The following is a 17,825-nucleotide window of genomic DNA, read 5'->3' on the forward strand; positions in this document are numbered from 1 at the left end:
TCCAGTCTGCTTAGCAAGACAAAATGACAGACATTAAAGTGTCTTTTTTTTTTGTTTTTTTGTTTTAACATTTATTAATTTTGTATTGTAAGTGCCTTTTTCCCACAAAAACAGCATGTGGGCTACAATTGCCTTTTCCCCTTCTTCTTCATTTCTAATTTAAATAAAATCGATTTTTTATAATATCGATTCGATTCGATTAGTAAATGAGAATCTCGATTCTTTTATGAATCGATTTTTTGACACACCCCTAGTCTACAGAGAACTGGCGAAAGCAAGTCATTAGACATACCTTTCAGTAACCATATTCCTTTGGAGACTAATATGCCCCAACTAATAATCAGTTGTTGACTAAAATTTAATGCTACACCGCAAGTACACACCAGATTAACAGGGTCGCTGTAATGACTTCACTACTGCCTCTCTCCCACAATGTAATTTGTTGGTTATTACATAGACGTAAACGGTTTGCCTCTGCTGATCTCTCTCAGTTGTGTCTACATTTCTCTTAAATTTTATTATCCGCCACGGGGAATGCAGTCGGAAATTAGTTACATATTTACTGTATAATCTGGCACATGCCATCGCTATACTCTCAAGTTTAAAGCAATACTTTACTAATTTTGCAGTTTTCAGCAGTAAAAAAGTTAATGTTACTTTTGTTCTTGTCTACACCTTAAAAACGCATTCTGCAACTAGCTGCTGACTGAAAACGTCATCACCTGTTTAGGTCACAGATAACCAATCATGGCTTAACTAACGTTTGCAAGTTGAGCCGTGATTGGTTGCTACCAAATCTATCCAATTGCACTTAAATAGAGAAGTTATTTATTACAAACACTGTATCTTTGTTTATCTATCTATGCCAGTGACATGTAGTGACACACACAACAATTAAATGGTCTTTGACTCCATGTCACAGCTGTTGAAGACGTCTGTCTTCAATAGTGCTTGCCTAATTAACAAATGCCCATCATTCTGTGCTGTTGAGTAAATAATACAACTAAAACTTTTCGACACTGTTGTAAAAAGTAAGAGAGCCCCACTTGAGTTTTGACAAAAGAACACTATTCGTCCTTAGTTAAAACACACACACTTTTATCCCCATTTCAAAACCTGAGCCCGAGCTTTAATAGGTATCTCGGTGGCATCAGAGTGCTTTGTGAAGCCAACAGTGCCTTACCAAAGCGCTAGTTGCCGGGTTGTCGTTGATACGGCGCTAATGGGCTGAAATCTAAGCTACGTGATGGACAGTTGTGTCTGACAGCATGGTAAGGCAGCAGCTGCGTCAAAAGAAAGGTGTGTAGTCTAATGAGATGGAAACGAGAGGGTGTGATGGAGGGCCGGGTTGTGCAACCAGGACTGAATGCAATATCACGTGTGAGGTAGGAGATCTCCATTTGATGACAGCTCAATAAAAACGAAAAATATTTTATTATTATTTATTTATTTATATTTTTTTTAAACAACACAGCCAATGAGGCAAAGTATGTAAAGCAACAATGCCAAATGACTGCTCAATGATTGATAAATGAAAAGGTTTATTTTGGCACAGCATGACAATTTCCCGTAAGGTGAGGCAACAAGGAAAGCGCCTGTATTTATTCTATCAATATTACGGTAACAGTTATTACTTTAATGAGTAGTGTATTATGTTGATGTCAATTAGTCCAATTGGGTGTCATTTTAATTTAGGGATCGGTAACTAGTCTACCACAATGGGGATTTTTTTTTTTTTTTTATTATTAGCCCGTATCTTTTACCTTAACTAAATTAATACAAAATGCAACTGATGTTGAGATAATGAAACTGTTGTTGCTCCTTTCACATGGTGGAATTTATATGCAAAGTCACAAACAAACAAACAATAAAAAATCCAAAAACATTAACGACTACCGTCTCCATAAAAAAAAAAAATTCTAACTCTTAATTCTGTGCTGGTGCCAGAAAAAAAAGTGATGAAAATGCCCAATTTTACAGGCAGTGTAAAAGTTTCTAGTATTGTTGATGTGATCAGAGCATCATGAGAACTCAATGGGATTCGGTTTGGTCCTTTAACTGAGCTGTCAATGTGCTCAAAGTGCGCACTCAACATTTACTGAAACAGGCACGACGTCACCACCATCCAAAAAGCACGTAGGCATGAACAAAGACATAACAGTTTTCTGGGGTATTATGCACGGGCTGGAAGAGCCAATGGCGACCTCATCTCTTGCAACCACCACAGAGTCCCGGTTGAAGATGTTGGGAAGCGGAATTGTTCCGCCGGTGACCCCAAAGTCAAAGCTGTCACGTCATAGGAGCAAGTGTGCAGCCTGTGCTGGAATGCAGCCCTCAGCAGAGTCCATAAAGACCCCTTTTCACGGACGTGGCACCCCACTCTTGACCTTGTGTTTGGCCGTGCGTGCTGGCCCAAGCTTCGCTTGCCAGCCATTGACGCCGACTGAACCGAATGACGCCATGTCACTTGATTGCTCGATAGCCGTCCTCCTTCCGTTTTACACCAACAATGTGCCAAGTGTCATAAAAAGTGAATATGTGTGCAGATGTACGAGGTTGTAAAGGGTCATAACGTTATCCCATTGTATCTATAAAGTTGCGTTCATGAATGGCAATCAACTTTGTTTGGCTCGGATCCATTCTAATTAACATATGCCCATGGTTGGATTTTTTTTCCCCTTTGGCCTAATTTGATTAAACTAAATAAAATGAAATAACAAGAATGTTACATGATTTGCTTGGGCATACAGTAATTTAGTGGAACTGCTACCTACCAAAACCCTTAAGTCCTATAACTTATTAGATAATATACATTGTTACTACTATTCATGCAAGACCTCCTCATATTAATGGGTGGAACAAATGAGAAGGAAAAGGAAGGTTCCTACCGAAATATAACTCACTGCCAATATCGAATGACACCTGATCAGGAGTATAGTTGAGGGTAGGTACCCCAGAGTTTTGTGAATAGCTCCTCTCTGTCCCCCTTCACACTTTTAAAGTCATTAACAATTACATTTCCGACTCAAATTACCTTTTTCCAAGCTGCCCTTGAACTTTTAATGAACAGCTGGTAGTTGTTCCTTTGTAGTTGATCTCTTATGGTTCGGTTCCCCCACTCACTAATCACACGACATGATTATTAGAGCTACACAAATCCGCAAATAGGCATATTACTGCTGGGTGATGGAAAAGATCTTCACTGATTGACTCGAGTGGAAAAATTTAAATACAAGCCACTGTGCCGTGATAGCCAGTCGGGGTGGAGAATATACTGTCATGCACATAACATCCTGGAACTGTTGAGCAGAAAAATGGATGATAAAATAAGATAAGTGGATATTTGGCTGTGACCGGCAACTCTCCTGCTAGTGCTAATTTGCTGTGAATTGCGCAAATACTACAAGTACAAATTCTGGACTACATTTAAATAAGTAGAAGACACAATTGCTATATTTGATAAGACGCAACGTGCGCATTACTGACTGATAACCGTGCTTTGAGGGTAACGGTTAGGCCGGTAATGCAGATAAAAGCCTAGGTCAGAGGTGGCAAAACGCGGTCCTCGAGGGCCAGAGCCCTGCAGGTTTTATAGATTTCCCTACTCAAAGTGAAGCTGATTCCAATTAACAGGCTCGTTATCAGGTTGCTGCAGTGCTTGCTGATGAGATTATCATCAATCAGCTGTGTTGAAGAAGGAAAATATCCAAAACCTGCAGGACTAGGGCCCTTGAGGACCGGATCTTAACACATGTGGACTAGGTGAAAGGAAGCTCTCTGCTCATTAAAAGCATTGGATTTTGGATCGTTGTAATTTGATTTGTCAGGATTCTTTTTATTTCAAAATGTGATGAAATGTCGTTTGACGACATTACCAATCTGCCTTGTCTGTATGGTAGCCAAAAGTAAAATATGCCGTTTGTTTTCACCGTGTAAAGGAAGGAATGCGAGCTTAGTTGGCGGTCACTGCAAAAATATACACTCACCGTCTGAATAAACAAAAAACTCATTTCATGAGGATGTCTGTTTTTGTGTTTGAACTCTTCAAATTAATGCATTTACTTTACAGTCTTTAAATCTACTGACATAGTTTGATGTACAGTATATTTGGATACATCATCTCACTAAACAATTATGCAGGTGTGCCGCAAATTGTGTAGATTTTCTAAACTTTTACTTTGTACCGGATACCAATGCATCTACTTCCTTTCCCCACAGCCCCAACTTTATTTACATCGCTTTAAAATTATTTTCAGTCAATAAAACATCCCACAACTCAAGGTCGTTCCTACTTTTTATGAGTGAGAAAAATATTAAGATGACCCAGTGATATAAAAAAAAATATTTTTTGGAACATAAGCAATGCTTCTGTGACGAAGGTGCTAACCTGGAAAAAGTTGTACGAACTGTAAACAGACGAGAGCCCTCTAACAGGGTCTTGCTGACGACAAACATAACATGCTTGTTAAATCGAACTCTTTTATAACGGTCAGAATAATGCTAAGCACCGAATATAAAAACATAAAATTGAAATGTATAAACTTAAACGTGTGCAGGCTTATTCCAGCGTTAAGTCTTCGTAGCAACACAGTTAGCTTAGCACCCTCAGCACGAGCTTTTTACACGGTTGATACAAAAAATAATTAATAAAAAAGTTTCACGGATGTTACACTCTCGGGGTTCACACTATTTACACGACAGCTACTAACAGAATGTCCGTTACGTCGTGAATATTTAAACGGTGTGCATGGCTTTCATAGAAGCTAGCGCTAACTTAGCCTGAAGTTGTTAAAGCTACCAGGAAATAGCCGAAGCTCGGCTCAAATGTATCGTTTCAGACTGTCCACAACTGAATAATTTGTGTTAGGGAGTAAAAAGGCGACTTACCAGCTCATATTTGCTTGAACTTTTAATCCAGTTTCATTGAGTTACTGTGTTTTCTTCCCAGGAACGCATCCCTTTCTGCCAAACGACCGGACATCGAACAGGAAGTTGGATAATCAACCGCTTGCGTTTCCTCCGAGAGAAGCACACTTAACACAGCGACAACTTGTAAGTTCACCCAAATAACCTTTAATTATTAACATTATACGAGTCGTTTTTTTATTTTGTTTTTGTGCAAAACTGTATATGGTTGTTTGACTAAATAGTGTGTTAAAAAAAGTTCCAGGACTTAATGTCACTAAAGATAAATTTCAAACCCAAACTGAGATTTCTCGTTCAATGTGGACCAGTCAATCAACCCAACAGTCAACGACTATGACTACACCCTGTTGCGTTTGGTTCATTCAGTGCATGAGAAGAGGCGATAGTGTTGGAAAGAGTGCACCTGCTCACGGTGCTTTGAGCATCTGGCAGTTCTGGCATTGCCATGCTGGCAATCTCCCTACTCACCAGAACTGGTTCTGTGTTTTTCTCACCCCTTTTTTCCCCAAGTTCAAGGGGGTCATCAGGGGACCTGTTTTGAAGACGTGGACAACGGCGCTGTGGGAGATCTTGGGGGAAATCCTTCCAGTTCTAGGAGTGCCCAAAGGCTGGAAAGTGATCCACGAGGTGGGTTACTTAGAAGGGGAAAACATGTAGTTTGGATTTGGTTTGGCTCAAACTACCAAGATAAATTTCTTCCGTTTTAACATAATTGGCCAATAAAGTTGAGTTTAAATATGTCACACTAGTCCTGGAACCTTACTGACACATATTTGTGCCCTTTGACCCCAATGAGGAATAGGATAGGTGGTACAGAAATGGGATTAATAGTGGACCAAATGTTCAGTATGTGGTATCTTTCTTTATTCAAGTACTTACATAGAAATGACAAAACATTTGCATGACAAGTAAACAAGGATAGAGTAAAATTCATTTCAATATTCAGCTTGTCATAAAAGGACCTTATTGTAAGGTAATAGAAACATGAAAATAGTCCAAAGACATCCACAACATTTCAAACAAGACCTCTTGTTTTTCTTTAAAAAAACAAAACAAAATAAAAATAAAATAACGGAAGTTATCCCAGTGTGCGTCTCAAATTGTCCATCTTGGAATGGTTCGTATCCCATTATTCCCACCCGTTGTATTTTCATGCATAATAAAGAAATGAACACCGCCCACAGCATCGGGCAGGCAGCGCTTGGGAACGTTTCCGTGCACATGCAAACATGAGGATATACTGCCATGAAAAGGAAACACAACACAACGGAAAAAACAGTGCGCGTGTGAACACCGTAGTGTTGCCCTAGATCAGTATTTCTCAACCACCCCCCCCCCCCCCCCCCCCCCCCCCCCCCCAGGGAAAGCACTGCTTACCACCTACTCCTCCAAAACCAATGGTAACTACTCCCAACAGTATGCAAGTGGACTGGCTGAACTTCAAAGGTTGTGCAGGTTTGAAATTGGTAAGTCCTAAAAAAAAATCCCAGCACTAATTTGCTCGCAGACCTTTTGGGGGGTTACCACATTTTGAGAAACACTGCCCCAGCTAACCACAATATCCCTGAAGCCACCCCGTGAGCAGCCTGAACTATCTACACACAAGCCCAGTCGGACAATTAAAACACAAACATTAGCATACGGCTGCCTTCCGCTCGCAAGCAGACTGAGGTCACTTTTTTTTTTTTCCTTCTTCTTCTTTCTGTGATTTGGAGTTTTCATCGCATATTGTTTTTGATCAGCCAACCCTGCAACCCAGTTTGGCACCAAAATGGCTGCTGATGTTGGATTGCGTCCAACGTGGAGCCGAGAAGGAAGATGAGGCATATTCCACCCTCCGGTTTTGTAAAAATATAAATGTTATTGTTCTCGGAGAAGGGATTGTTTAATATTCTGCAAACAAAACAACCAAACAAACAAAAAATCTATAGGATTCAACACTGGAGGATTATTTTCCTGCTACCACCAAACTGTTTAAGGAGGGGGTGGGAAAGAGGAGAGCCTGAATCCATCTGTTCATTACACACACATACACAAAAAACAAAAAATGACAAACGTACAGTCAAGAGGATGTGACCAATGACATATTGAATATGTGAGGTTGTAATTACATGGCTTCATTTAGTCATAGAGAGAGAGAGAAAAAAAACAAAAAACGTGCCGCATTCCTCCACACAATGCAACGCCGAGGAGGCCGCAGTCACTATATAATTAAACACATCCATTCTCACTAAGCAAGTGTCAATTCAAGAATAGATTTTTTTATTTTTTATTTTTTGGTAAAAAATATTCCAAAATCTATAACAGGGATGGGGAACCCATGACCTATGAACACATTTGATCCAGGCTATGTAATTCTAATAAAACATTAAAAAGCTCCATGTAATCCACAAATGCTCAGAATATAAATAAATATTTTGTTCATTGATAACTCATTTTTGTCAAGAATTTAGTGTGGCCTTTCATATATATATATATATATATATATATATATATATATATATATATATATATATATATATATATATATAAAACGCTCCCCACCCTCACTGGCTAATGCTCAAAACATCAATATTACATTTAACATAAATACTTTCTCTATCTAATCACATATATTGCTTTGTGCTTACTGCATGGGAATTGCTGCTACATGACCTTTCATCAAAGGGAACTCTGGCCAACAATCTGATGTGACAGATTTCAATTGGGCCGCTTGATGTATAGTTCAATTCTCTGGCTGCCTGTTCATTTATCCATGTAGATGAGTTGAGAAAAGACTCTGTGAGGCCAAAATAATTGGAAAGTCAGGACACTGGCCAGGAAGCTCAGCAGTGAAAAACTGGTTCCAGCACGAGTGACGCTTCTACTACAACGTGTTCTCTGTTACAACACTCTTTTCAGCCTTTTTGCTCTCGTCCGCAAATCACTTTTTAGCCCAACTTCTCTATCCACCAGCCATACTTGATAATATGTAGGAAAGTCTCTCTGAGATACAATAGACCTCATTTAACAAGCACAATCGATTCCTCTCCAAAAAAAATAAATAAATCTGCCAGCCAAACTATGATTCTTGAGAAGATAGATAATTTCATCAATCAAGTTCTAGAAGTAAGGATTCTAATAAAATCAAATGAGAAACAGTCTTGCCACATGAAGGTGGTTATTATTAGTCCCAAAATGCACATTAAGAGTAATGAAATAACCTCGTATCACTCGCGCGGAAGATTAGTTGACATCTCGTGGCTTTTTGACAACTGACGTTGGATTCAGACGTGACTTTTCATTTCTGAGTAGATGACGTTGATTGAATTAATTTGTTTCATAACATAAGTCAGAAAGGGTCAATTTGATGACTGGTCATATAAACCAATTTGGGGGGAGAGCTGCAGTGTATCTTTTGTCCCAAATGTGCGTATTGTTTGCTGGAAGAAGACTTTTTTTTTTTTTAACCTCCTTTCAGCACAATGGTCAACATAAAACCACTGTTGGCTTTACGCATAAGTTCAAGAGACTATGCAATCATTTTAAGGGATGACCACTTCATGGAAGGTGCAAATCTGTTTTTTTATTTTTATTTTTTTATTTCTACTTTTAAATGAAATCTTTTAATTAACTGTTAACCATATTCTTCACAAGCATTCAGTCCAAAGATTCTCCTTTAATTAATGTAGATTTTTCTATTTACATATTTTGCATTGAAATATAACCACTTATATGGTACAAAATGCAAGTAAGTCCTTTGTTGGCTCGGTTTTCACTTAAATTATTTGGATATTGATTTTTTTTCTTGTGTTAGCTGCCCATCATTTGGATTCTCAAGCCAGTTTTTTTTTTTTTAAGAGTATGCAAATACTGCCAAGAACAAGGAATCCTGCAGCATCTCATATTTGTTGTCCTCTCTCCATTACAAGACAATGTAAAGTAATTGGAGAACAGTGTTAGAGAAAGCCACCATTTGAAATAATAATAAAAAAATACTGTCTAATGGAAAGCATGTATCCTAAAAGAAACACTTTTTTTAACCCAAAATTTGGAGATATTTTTTCTTCACGTGACAGTGATAAATAACATATTGGCTTGCAGCCATGTAACAGCACGATCCATGAACCATTCCGTGGATATTTCGATTTCGTCAAACTCGAATGGGAGATAGTTTGCAGTCTGGCCTTTCTTTGAACTCCGTGTGGAAGCAAATCTCACTCATGTCATGTTTGGCAAATATCAGGCACAAAAAAAAAAAATGAACAACAAGGTTGGCTGAGTATCCACAATACATTTGGCACATTCATTGGAGAAAACAACATTCAAATAGAATTAAAAAAGAAAACACCACACAGTAACAAAAAACAAAAAAGACAAGTGCCACTAATAAGGTGTCCATGACAGTACACAAACACAACCAATTGCACTTTTCAACAGCCTAGTAAAATGAATGCATACATCTCAGACAACTCACCCTTTTCACTTTGCTCCTCTCTCATTATTTACTTTGTTTCGATAGTTGTGAAAGATTCTGGCTTGCTCTCAGCTAAGAAATGTACAAAAGTGGAACCAGGGCAAACCAGCGTCGATGCACGGCGGCCTTTTTTTATTTATTTATTTATTTTTTATTTTTTTAGGCGGAATGTACTAAAGATTCTCTTACGTTGGCACTGCAGCCTGCTTCCATCTCAAAACAGACGGAGCGAGGACGAGTCACCTGTTGCTTTCCAGTCCGCGTAAGGGTCTGACTCGGGTCAACGTGCAGGTGAGCGATGGTCACGAGGGCCCCATGGCGGGGCAGGAGCCGGGCGGGGACCCGTGGCCGCCGACCACCCCGTTGCCTTTGTCGTTGGCCTTCTTGTCTTTCTGTTTCAGGTGAACCTTGGCGTGTCTCTTGCGCTCGTCGCTGCGGGCGAACTTGCGCCCGCAGAACTCGCAGGAGAAGGGCTTCTCGCCGGTGTGCGTGCGGATGTGCGTGGTCAGGTGGTCGCTGCGGCTGAAGGAGCGCATGCATATCCGGCACTGGAAGGGCTTGTGGCCCGTGTGGATGCGCAGGTGGCGCGTCAGCTCGTCCGAGCGCGAGAAGCGCCGGTCGCAGTTCTCAGCCGGGCAGGCGTGCGGCCGCTCGTGGACCGGCGTCTTGCTGGGCCGGTTGGGGTACTTGCGCGGTCGGATGGGTTTGAGCGTCAGGGTCTGCGGGGGCGGGTGGTGCGAGGGGCCGTGCTGCTGGCCGCCCATGAAACCCGGGTGCACCTGCTGCTTGTCTTTGAACGCCCGGATGGTTTCCAGGGGCGTGATGGGCGGCGGGTTGACCCGGATGGGGTCCATAGTCTGAAAGGGCTTGTGCTCCATCACGCCCACGTCCCCCTGGTGGTGGAACAGGTTGTAGTCGGGGATCATGGAGAAAAGCCCGCCGTCCATGGAGGCCTTGGACGTGGCGTGGTAGTCGTTGGCGGGGTACGCCAGAGCCGTGCTGGTGGCGGGACTGTGGTGGAACGACACCTGGTCCTGGTATAGCTCGCCGCACGTGGAGTAGGCAGGCAGCGGCGGGCCGTACACCTGCTCCATGTCCGAGTTGTTCTGCCCCCCCATGCCGGCCGCCGAAGACGGCGCCTGGGCGCCGACCGTGCCGGTCGACGGCGAGACCCCCAGGATCCCGGCGCTGACCAGGCTGATGATGTTGTTGTCCGAGCACCAGCCCGAGCCGCCGATGCCGCCCGAGGGGGGCGTGTCAAAGGCGAACTTGCCCAAGTAGGTGACCGTCTGCCCGCTGCGGTTGGACGGGAAGCCGGACCCGTACTGGATCTCCGCACCGGCTTTCTCGCTTCCCATGCCTATATCCATGATATTATCTAGGTTAGAACAAAACAAAAGGAAGAAGTAATCCACATGAGCTCCTTAAGCATTACTAAGTGCAAGTAACACCAATTAAAATCAAGATGTTTTGAAGTCAAAGTGATAGTCCAAATGGATTTGTCCCCGTCCTGAAGGAAAATCTTAAAAGTTTCATACGGAAAGGCGAGTGCCGAGCGAGTGAGTTGTGCGTCTAAAGCAGTGGCGACTGTCCCTCTGCGATCCCGCAAGCCCTCATAAATCACAACCTAAACACCCCCTTTGATCCAGCCATTGTGTCCCTCAGGAGGGCAGCCAAACTCAATGGCAACATCATCTGACTTCCTGACAGGGGGGAGGACGCAGGCTCACTTATTTTACACGCACACACACATCTGTACAGGATCGAGGACAAGTGTGAAGGACTTGAATGAGCTTCAGCAGATTTTAACATGAATTGCACCGAATCTCACGCCTCAACCTGAAAACTATGTCGAAGATGCCATAAAAGACACAATTATAAAATATGAGGAGTTATTTTCACACACAAAATGCACATACATGCAGGATTGATTTTTAAAGTCACTCTTTGTAATTACAGGAATTTGGATAAATTCTTGAGCATGGCAAGTGTGTAATATTGATAACACATTTGTTATTTTAAATGCTTTAATTTAGCTTGATGCTTCATTCTATTTGTGAGGTTTTTAAAAAGGAATATGGATCATACAGAGATTTTATTAGGGGAAGTATTTATTTTATAGGATCTAAGAGAACACACCTGCTGTCTACAAGCAATTTTATAATTTTCCAAATTTCCTCCTGTATATTTTTTCATGACAACATAAAAATGTCTAACGTTCTTATAATTTGTTCATTATAACATTCATGATAAGGATGTAGGCGTATGAGATTTTTCTTTTATAGGCGAAAGACTGCGTGTGTTTATAGACATATTTTTTTCGAGATGTTGCATTTATTTTTAAGCACAATTTCAGGTGGGAGTAAATATGAAAATCCTGACGTGCATGACTTGTGTGCAGCGCGGAGATGAAGATGCACACACATTTGTTGCCGATTGATTTCCTGCCAACCGCCCGATTGACGGCGACGGAATTAATAGGAAATAAAAGACATAATCTGGATTAAGGTGAGAACGGGGCCTTGCGGTTTTCGTGCACATAAGGTGTCGCGCGGGCCCGCGTGCAGTCTTGTCGGGCTTTCTTATACGAGGAATGATCTCGTCAAATAATAGCGCTTGTGTTTGAGGAATTCTGTCAATAATAGCTTGATTTTAAATTGCGTTTACAATTTATTTAGACAGTCACGTGTGCGCCCCTTAATTGTCATCAGCGGTGTGTATAAATTGACATTTTTGCTTTATTATTTCGAAATCTGCTTTTATTTTTTTTATTGATTTAAACAAATAATCTGCAACTATATTTATTCAGTAAATCATAAATAATATAAATACAGCCTATATGGGTATGTGTTGTTGCCGGGGGCCGGCGCGCGAGTCACACTCGAGTACCGAGCGGCGGAATGTGAGCGAGGAGCGGCGCGCTAACAGGTGCTCCTTCACAAACTTCTCGCTCACTTCCTTCGCTCATTTCAAAAATAAAAAAAAAAAGACTTCAGTTCAAAAACAAGAAGAAGAAGAAACGTCACTTGTTCTTACCCGTGTTCATTTGCGAGTAGTGGTTAATAGATTCCGTGCTCGTGAAAATGTTCATCGACGTGGGGACGTCCTCTTCTGGGTACAGGCTGTCGGGGATGTTGTTTATTAGACTGCTCATGGTAAGAGGAAGCTTGTCCGCCACTTTCCCGGTCATAGCACTGCCAGTCACTCCGGCATGGGTGAGAGGGGGGCCGTCGTGCGCGTAGTATCCCCCCCTCCGGGAGTCAGGTGCGAGGAGTCGAGGTCCGGCGGCGGTACCGGCTCCTGGTGCAGTCCGAAGTTTTTGCTTTTTTTTTTTTTTTTTTTAAATCTCCTTCCTGAGGCGTCCGCGTCCCCCCGCGACTATTGTGTTATGACTCGGGACCGGCGTGGATGCCTTTTGTGGGCTGCTTGTGGTTCCAGTGTAGACTGTGCAAAAAAATAAGAAAACACGAGTGGTGGCGGTGTACTTGCTCTATTGGAGCTGGCTCGGGGACTTCAGTGTGGCGGCATTAATAGTGGGCTGGAACCTTGGCGTGACGTAGATGCCCATATAAGGACAGAGAGCTCGGAGTCAGGCTCCCCGCGCGTCAGCCAGACCCGTGGAAACTGCAAGTGGAAGAAAGGAAATGGCTACGGGAAGTAATCGGGTGGCACGAGTGGTTATCACAACGCCACAACAGTATACTGAGGTTGCGGGTTTCAATCCTGCGTGGAGTTTGCGTGTTGACATCGTGCTTGAGTATAAAAGTTATAACCATGTTGATGAATTGGTGCAATAAAAACAGACTTATTACAAAACATTTCCCCTTCCCTCTTTATTTATTTAAATAAGGCAATGGATGTGGAGTATCAACTGCAACACAAAATATACAGCAGTGTGAAATCGCATGGATTTCTTGTTCTTCCACACTTATTTGATACTTTTAACGACGTAAGTAGAGCGTATAGCTACAAAAAAAGAAAGCAACATGCACAGACAGCGCCGGCTGACGCACATATCGGTTTGTCAACATTGCAGCAAAGTCTCACTTGCTCGCTTTGGCTGCCGGGGTTAGGTCGGCCCACGTGACCGCCACAACGTGGAAACTCCAAATAAGGAGCCGTCCGGTCACACCCCCTCCCTGCCTCCTTCTGCCCAATATGGACACGTTCCGGGTAAAGTCGTAGTAGTGGAAAAGTGATCTCAAGCCGCAGACAAGATGACTGTAGACAAAACGTCACGGCGCCGATTTTGCCAAGCAAAGTTGTGGGAAGGAAACAGAAGTTAAAAATACAACAACTTCTCTTTTTATGACACTGCATATAGATTATAAACAGTGTCAACGTCAGGGCCATACTGTACATATTTTATTTTAGACTTGAGATAGAATGTTTTGCTTTTGCACTCACACAAACAAAACAAAAAATACTCACTACAGGAATGAAAAAAAAAGAAAAAAAAAAGTAAATATTCAGACCGAAGAAACTAATAATAGCTTCTCATGAGTGTGTAAAGAGAGCGTGTAGGTTGGTCTGAATCATTCTGTTTTGGGGGCCTATACAAAGTGTGACTCTGCCACGTGTGTGATGATTAGCAGTTCCACGAGCAGCAGCATCCCTGTCCCAGGCTGGCTACTTGATCAGCAAAATCAGTGATGCTTTTAGATTCAGTTACAAGGATATTGGTGTCTTGATATTGCATTAATCATATCATAGATGATACATTACAAATGTCGTCATTGTTAGTCCATTCATATACAGCACAAGTCCGTACTTTACATGCCCTGGCAGTTGCTGCCATTTTGGTTACCAGCAGAGTTCCCTAAGAGGAAGCATCTATTTGGGGAGAGGCGTTTATTTTAGGGCCACTATTTGAGGAAACTTGATAGAAGAGCGGGGTTGTGTTTATCAATGCAAACGAATGAGAGCAAGCCCTCTGTCCGTGTGCTGCCCATATCTTCCTCCATCAGGAGACGGGACTCTGAGCGATCATTTGCTTGGAAAGTTGGCTCGCTCAGCCGGTACACCTAACCCGGAGCTGTTGTGAAGCCGATTTCCAACACAGCATCACGTGTGATGCGCGTCCACTACCGTGTTTGACTGCGGAGTCCCGGCTCATTTGCACACGGGGCTTCCATGGAAGCAGTCACCCAATACAGCTCATGGAAAACCCGGGACTATATAGTCAAATCACCTTTTCTGTTTCCAAGCCTCAAGAAGGAAGGCTCAAACTGGTTCTCGCTGCTAGTGGAAGATTGATAATACTGCGATGTTATCATTTTTACTTTTTAACCATCATTCAAATAAAAAGGTGCCATTAGTGGCACTTCAACAAAATAAAAATATTTGCTCCTTTTAGGGCAAGATGTTACAATTTGAGGAATTACGGTACTAAAATTTGTTTAACTCTTGTATTTACCAAACGCGTCAGCGTATTTCATATTCCATTTCATGCAACGAGAGGCAAGTGTTGATGTCACAAACACAGCCAGAGGAGACACCGTAACAGAAGAAGTCAAAGCCGACATTGCATTATTCAGTGTTTAATGTTGATTAAAGCAAACAAAAATTAACGTGAGTGAATTTACCCCCAAGACAACATTAAAATCCCCCCGGTACCGTCAATACAGGTCAATAATGGCGTCACAATAAAGCATGTTTGTCATCTTTAAGTTGCCAATCCTCCAGTGAAATCAACCAAGCTCTTCTTCAACAGTGAGAAAGAAACGTCTGCGATTATTAGATCACTTTTGTCTCTGTTAGGCAATGGAATTGATTAAATAAATCCATTTTAATTCATGTAAGTTTGAATATATTACGGAGATATTAAATACAGTTGCAATATTCTCAAGGGTTGCGCGTGTATCGTCGAACGACAGCTGTCAGTCTGTCAACACTGCTGACATTTGGAAGTAAAAATAAAACAGTCGAGGAAGCCGAGTGACAAATCCAGTCGTTTCTGGCAGCATCATGTCACGATATGAATGAAGCAAAGCGCTGTTTTTATTTTTAAAGTCAAAATCTTGGCATTGCTTTGAATTGCTGATGCATTCCAAGTAGGTGTTTTTTTTTTCTATGGGGGGGGGGGGGGTGATAATTCTCTTCCACTTGGCATGTTACACAATGCGTTTGGAATGATAGCCGACTTGCCAACTGTGAAAATGTTTGATAGGTGGAATAAAGGTGGAGAACGATGTACCATGTGATGGATACTAAACAGTTGTTTTGTTTGCGGCGCTTTGACTACTAAGTCCGGGAAGCAAACAAAGCAGATGCGGGACAAATTGATCAATGATCTCGGAGGGTTCATCAGGAGGGCACACAAGGGTTTACCAAGGCTGGCTTATCCACCAAAGGAACATTACCTACTCCTGCCTGGACCACTGGAGGAGACACCAAACTAGGGTCAATCAAAGGACCAACCAAAGATTGATCATCACAACATCAAAGTCCTTGATGGAAATCCAGACATCTGGGGTATTGATACAAGCCCGTCCCAAAGGGGAGATGCTGGTTAGAAACCGATACTCATCCTTGGGTTACTCTGACCCACCCGCTACAAAGAAGTCGTAAAAGTATCTGCAAGTGAAAGGGTTGAAAGTTGACCCGCCAGGTGGATCTCTTATGTAACTCTCCAAAGTTCAAAACGGGTTCACTGTGTCAAAGTCAAGGACACGTTTTAGATGGAGGGGATTTTGCCTCAGGAAATCAATCAAGGTCTATCGAGAAGTTGATCTAATATTTCCAATTGAGAGTGGCAAGTGGAAATATGTAAACAAAAATACACAACACATGGTAAGTCCCCTTCACCAAATAAACCCAAGTCCACAAAGCCCCTCCCCACTTTGCTACCCTGTCACTTTTAGTTCCACTGCAGCATCCGGTTGTGTGCTGCGGTCTCCGTTTCACCTCCTACTTCCTTTTTTTTTTTTTTTTTTTTGGCCCTGACGTGTTTCCGCCCCTGATTTAGAAGCAACTCTTTCCACACCGGCTTGTGATATCAGAGGCCCTTTTCCTTTCCTTGTCGACAGTGTTCGGAAACTAATAAGAAATCCCCAGCCAGACCAAAGCCTATTCCCCAAATCTCAAACAAGACCATGTGATCATCAAAACCCAGCAAGAGGGAAAACACAAAGAGGAAACATTACTGTTATGCAACGATAAACAGATGTGACCGACTCATAAGTTTGAAAGAACTCGTGCAATTGTAATTGCAACTCCAGTTGATTGCGCATCACCACAAAGGCCCAGGACACCTCTGCGAGCATCTTCAGTCTTTGTAGTGTTTTGTGAGGAATTGCACCATGGCCACAGGTTCTCCCAGATTAAGACTAGTGACGAAGGCCTTCAGATCCCAACGACCTGACAGACAAACAGAAACATAAAAGCATTTACATATGCTTGATTTGGTACGTCAAATGGAGTTCTACCAAAATCCTGAGGAAATTTATGCCATAACATCATCTGACCATTCAAGCACCATTCTACACCTCATTTCAACCAGAATTAGAGTTTTTTTTTGTTTTTGTTTTTTTAAATGCAACACCTTTTCTCAACGAAGAACAGTTGTAAGAGAAGAAAAACATGGATTAGAAGATAAATGTCCACAGGAAGTTAGCATGAAGTGGAAGTGTACTCAAGCAATAAAAGTCTCCCGTGGCGTCTAAGCCTTATAACATTACAGTGCGTTTAAGTGACTGAGCAGAAGTGTGGCTGTGACATTTAGTACTTTCGTAGGCTTTCTACTTGCCGTTTGTGTCCGCATTCTGGAGATGATATTGACTTTTGTGGACACAGGACTTTGATTCAGATCCTCTGCAATTGGTGTAGTGCATTCGACACCCATTTGTTGTGCTTGACAAGGAGCAGCACTGACCCAAGATGTAGACTGCTAACTGATGGTGTATGCTACGTTTACATTTCATTAGCATTTGATTTAATTTTATACTTGTCCTACAGTTAAAAATAAAATGTGCGAGTACCCTACCCACCTCATTTTTCACTTAAAGAGAACGTTCAGAGTATTTTATAGTTGTATGAGTCTTAAAAATGTCAGTATATTAGTTAAAAATGCCTGTACAATTACAGAGGAAGTCAACATGCCAAATTTTCTTTACGGTATGTCATATGGCACCCGCACTAGCCTAAACGTGGCATTCTGATGAATATTGCCTTTGTGGAATATGAATTAAGCAGCAAAATCCACCCACATAAATCAGTCAAAAGGGGCGGCCATTTTGCCACCTGCTGCCGACTGGAAATTACACCGCAGTTGATCAGGGCTCAGGCAACATCCAATCACAGTGACAACATGGCCGACCCCTGGATTTTGCTATTAATACATATTCCATAATAAGATTAATCAGAATACTGTGTTTACAATAAATTCTATGCAGCCCCAATAGTCTAAAGAAAAAAAAACAAAACGTCTGATTTCCGCTTAAGT

General features: G+C 41.9%; 3 protein-coding genes and 1 long non-coding RNA gene across 5 annotated transcripts in view; 1 reads left to right on the forward strand and 3 right to left on the reverse strand.

Annotated features, from left to right (window-relative positions):
* The window catches only part of bin3 (bridging integrator 3), a 32,172-nt gene extending 27,139 nt beyond the window's left edge, over nt 1-5,033 (reverse strand). For both annotated transcript variants that reach the window (XR_013283543.1, XM_077521462.1), the window contains exon 1: nt 4,888-5,033. Coding sequence is in view for 1 of the 2 variants with exons in the window: in XM_077521462.1 (XP_077377588.1) it covers nt 4,888-4,895 (8 nt within the window). In the remaining variant the exon portion in view is untranslated. The remainder of the gene's footprint in view (nt 1-4,887) is intronic.
* Nucleotides 4,277-10,863, forward strand: LOC144018858 (uncharacterized). The gene is made up of 3 exons (XR_013283546.1): nt 4,277-5,052; nt 5,437-5,553; nt 9,546-10,863. It is a non-coding gene; the product is annotated as an uncharacterized LOC144018858 (long non-coding RNA).
* egr3 (early growth response 3) lies at nt 6,281-14,760 on the reverse strand. Its single transcript, XM_077521461.1, has 2 exons — nt 12,419-14,760; nt 6,281-10,760 (listed from the first exon to the last, which is right to left on the reverse strand). The coding sequence occupies exons 1-2, from the start codon at nt 12,570-12,572 to the stop codon at nt 9,685-9,687; spliced, it is 1,230 nt and encodes a 409-aa protein (XP_077377587.1). The 5' UTR covers nt 12,573-14,760; the 3' UTR covers nt 6,281-9,684.
* Nucleotides 14,761-15,462: 702 nt separating this feature from the next.
* pebp4 (phosphatidylethanolamine binding protein 4) overlaps nt 15,463-17,825 on the reverse strand; it is a 54,053-nt gene continuing 51,690 nt past the window's right edge. Inside the window, exon 7 of the mRNA XM_077521463.1 lies at nt 15,463-16,741. Coding sequence (XP_077377589.1) covers nt 16,650-16,741 — 92 coding nt within the window. The 3' untranslated portion in view covers nt 15,463-16,649. The remainder of the gene's footprint in view (nt 16,742-17,825) is intronic.

This window comes from Festucalex cinctus, chromosome 5 (assembly GCF_051991245.1).
Source record: "Festucalex cinctus isolate MCC-2025b chromosome 5, RoL_Fcin_1.0, whole genome shotgun sequence".
Lineage (NCBI taxonomy): Eukaryota > Metazoa > Chordata > Actinopteri > Syngnathiformes > Syngnathidae > Festucalex > Festucalex cinctus.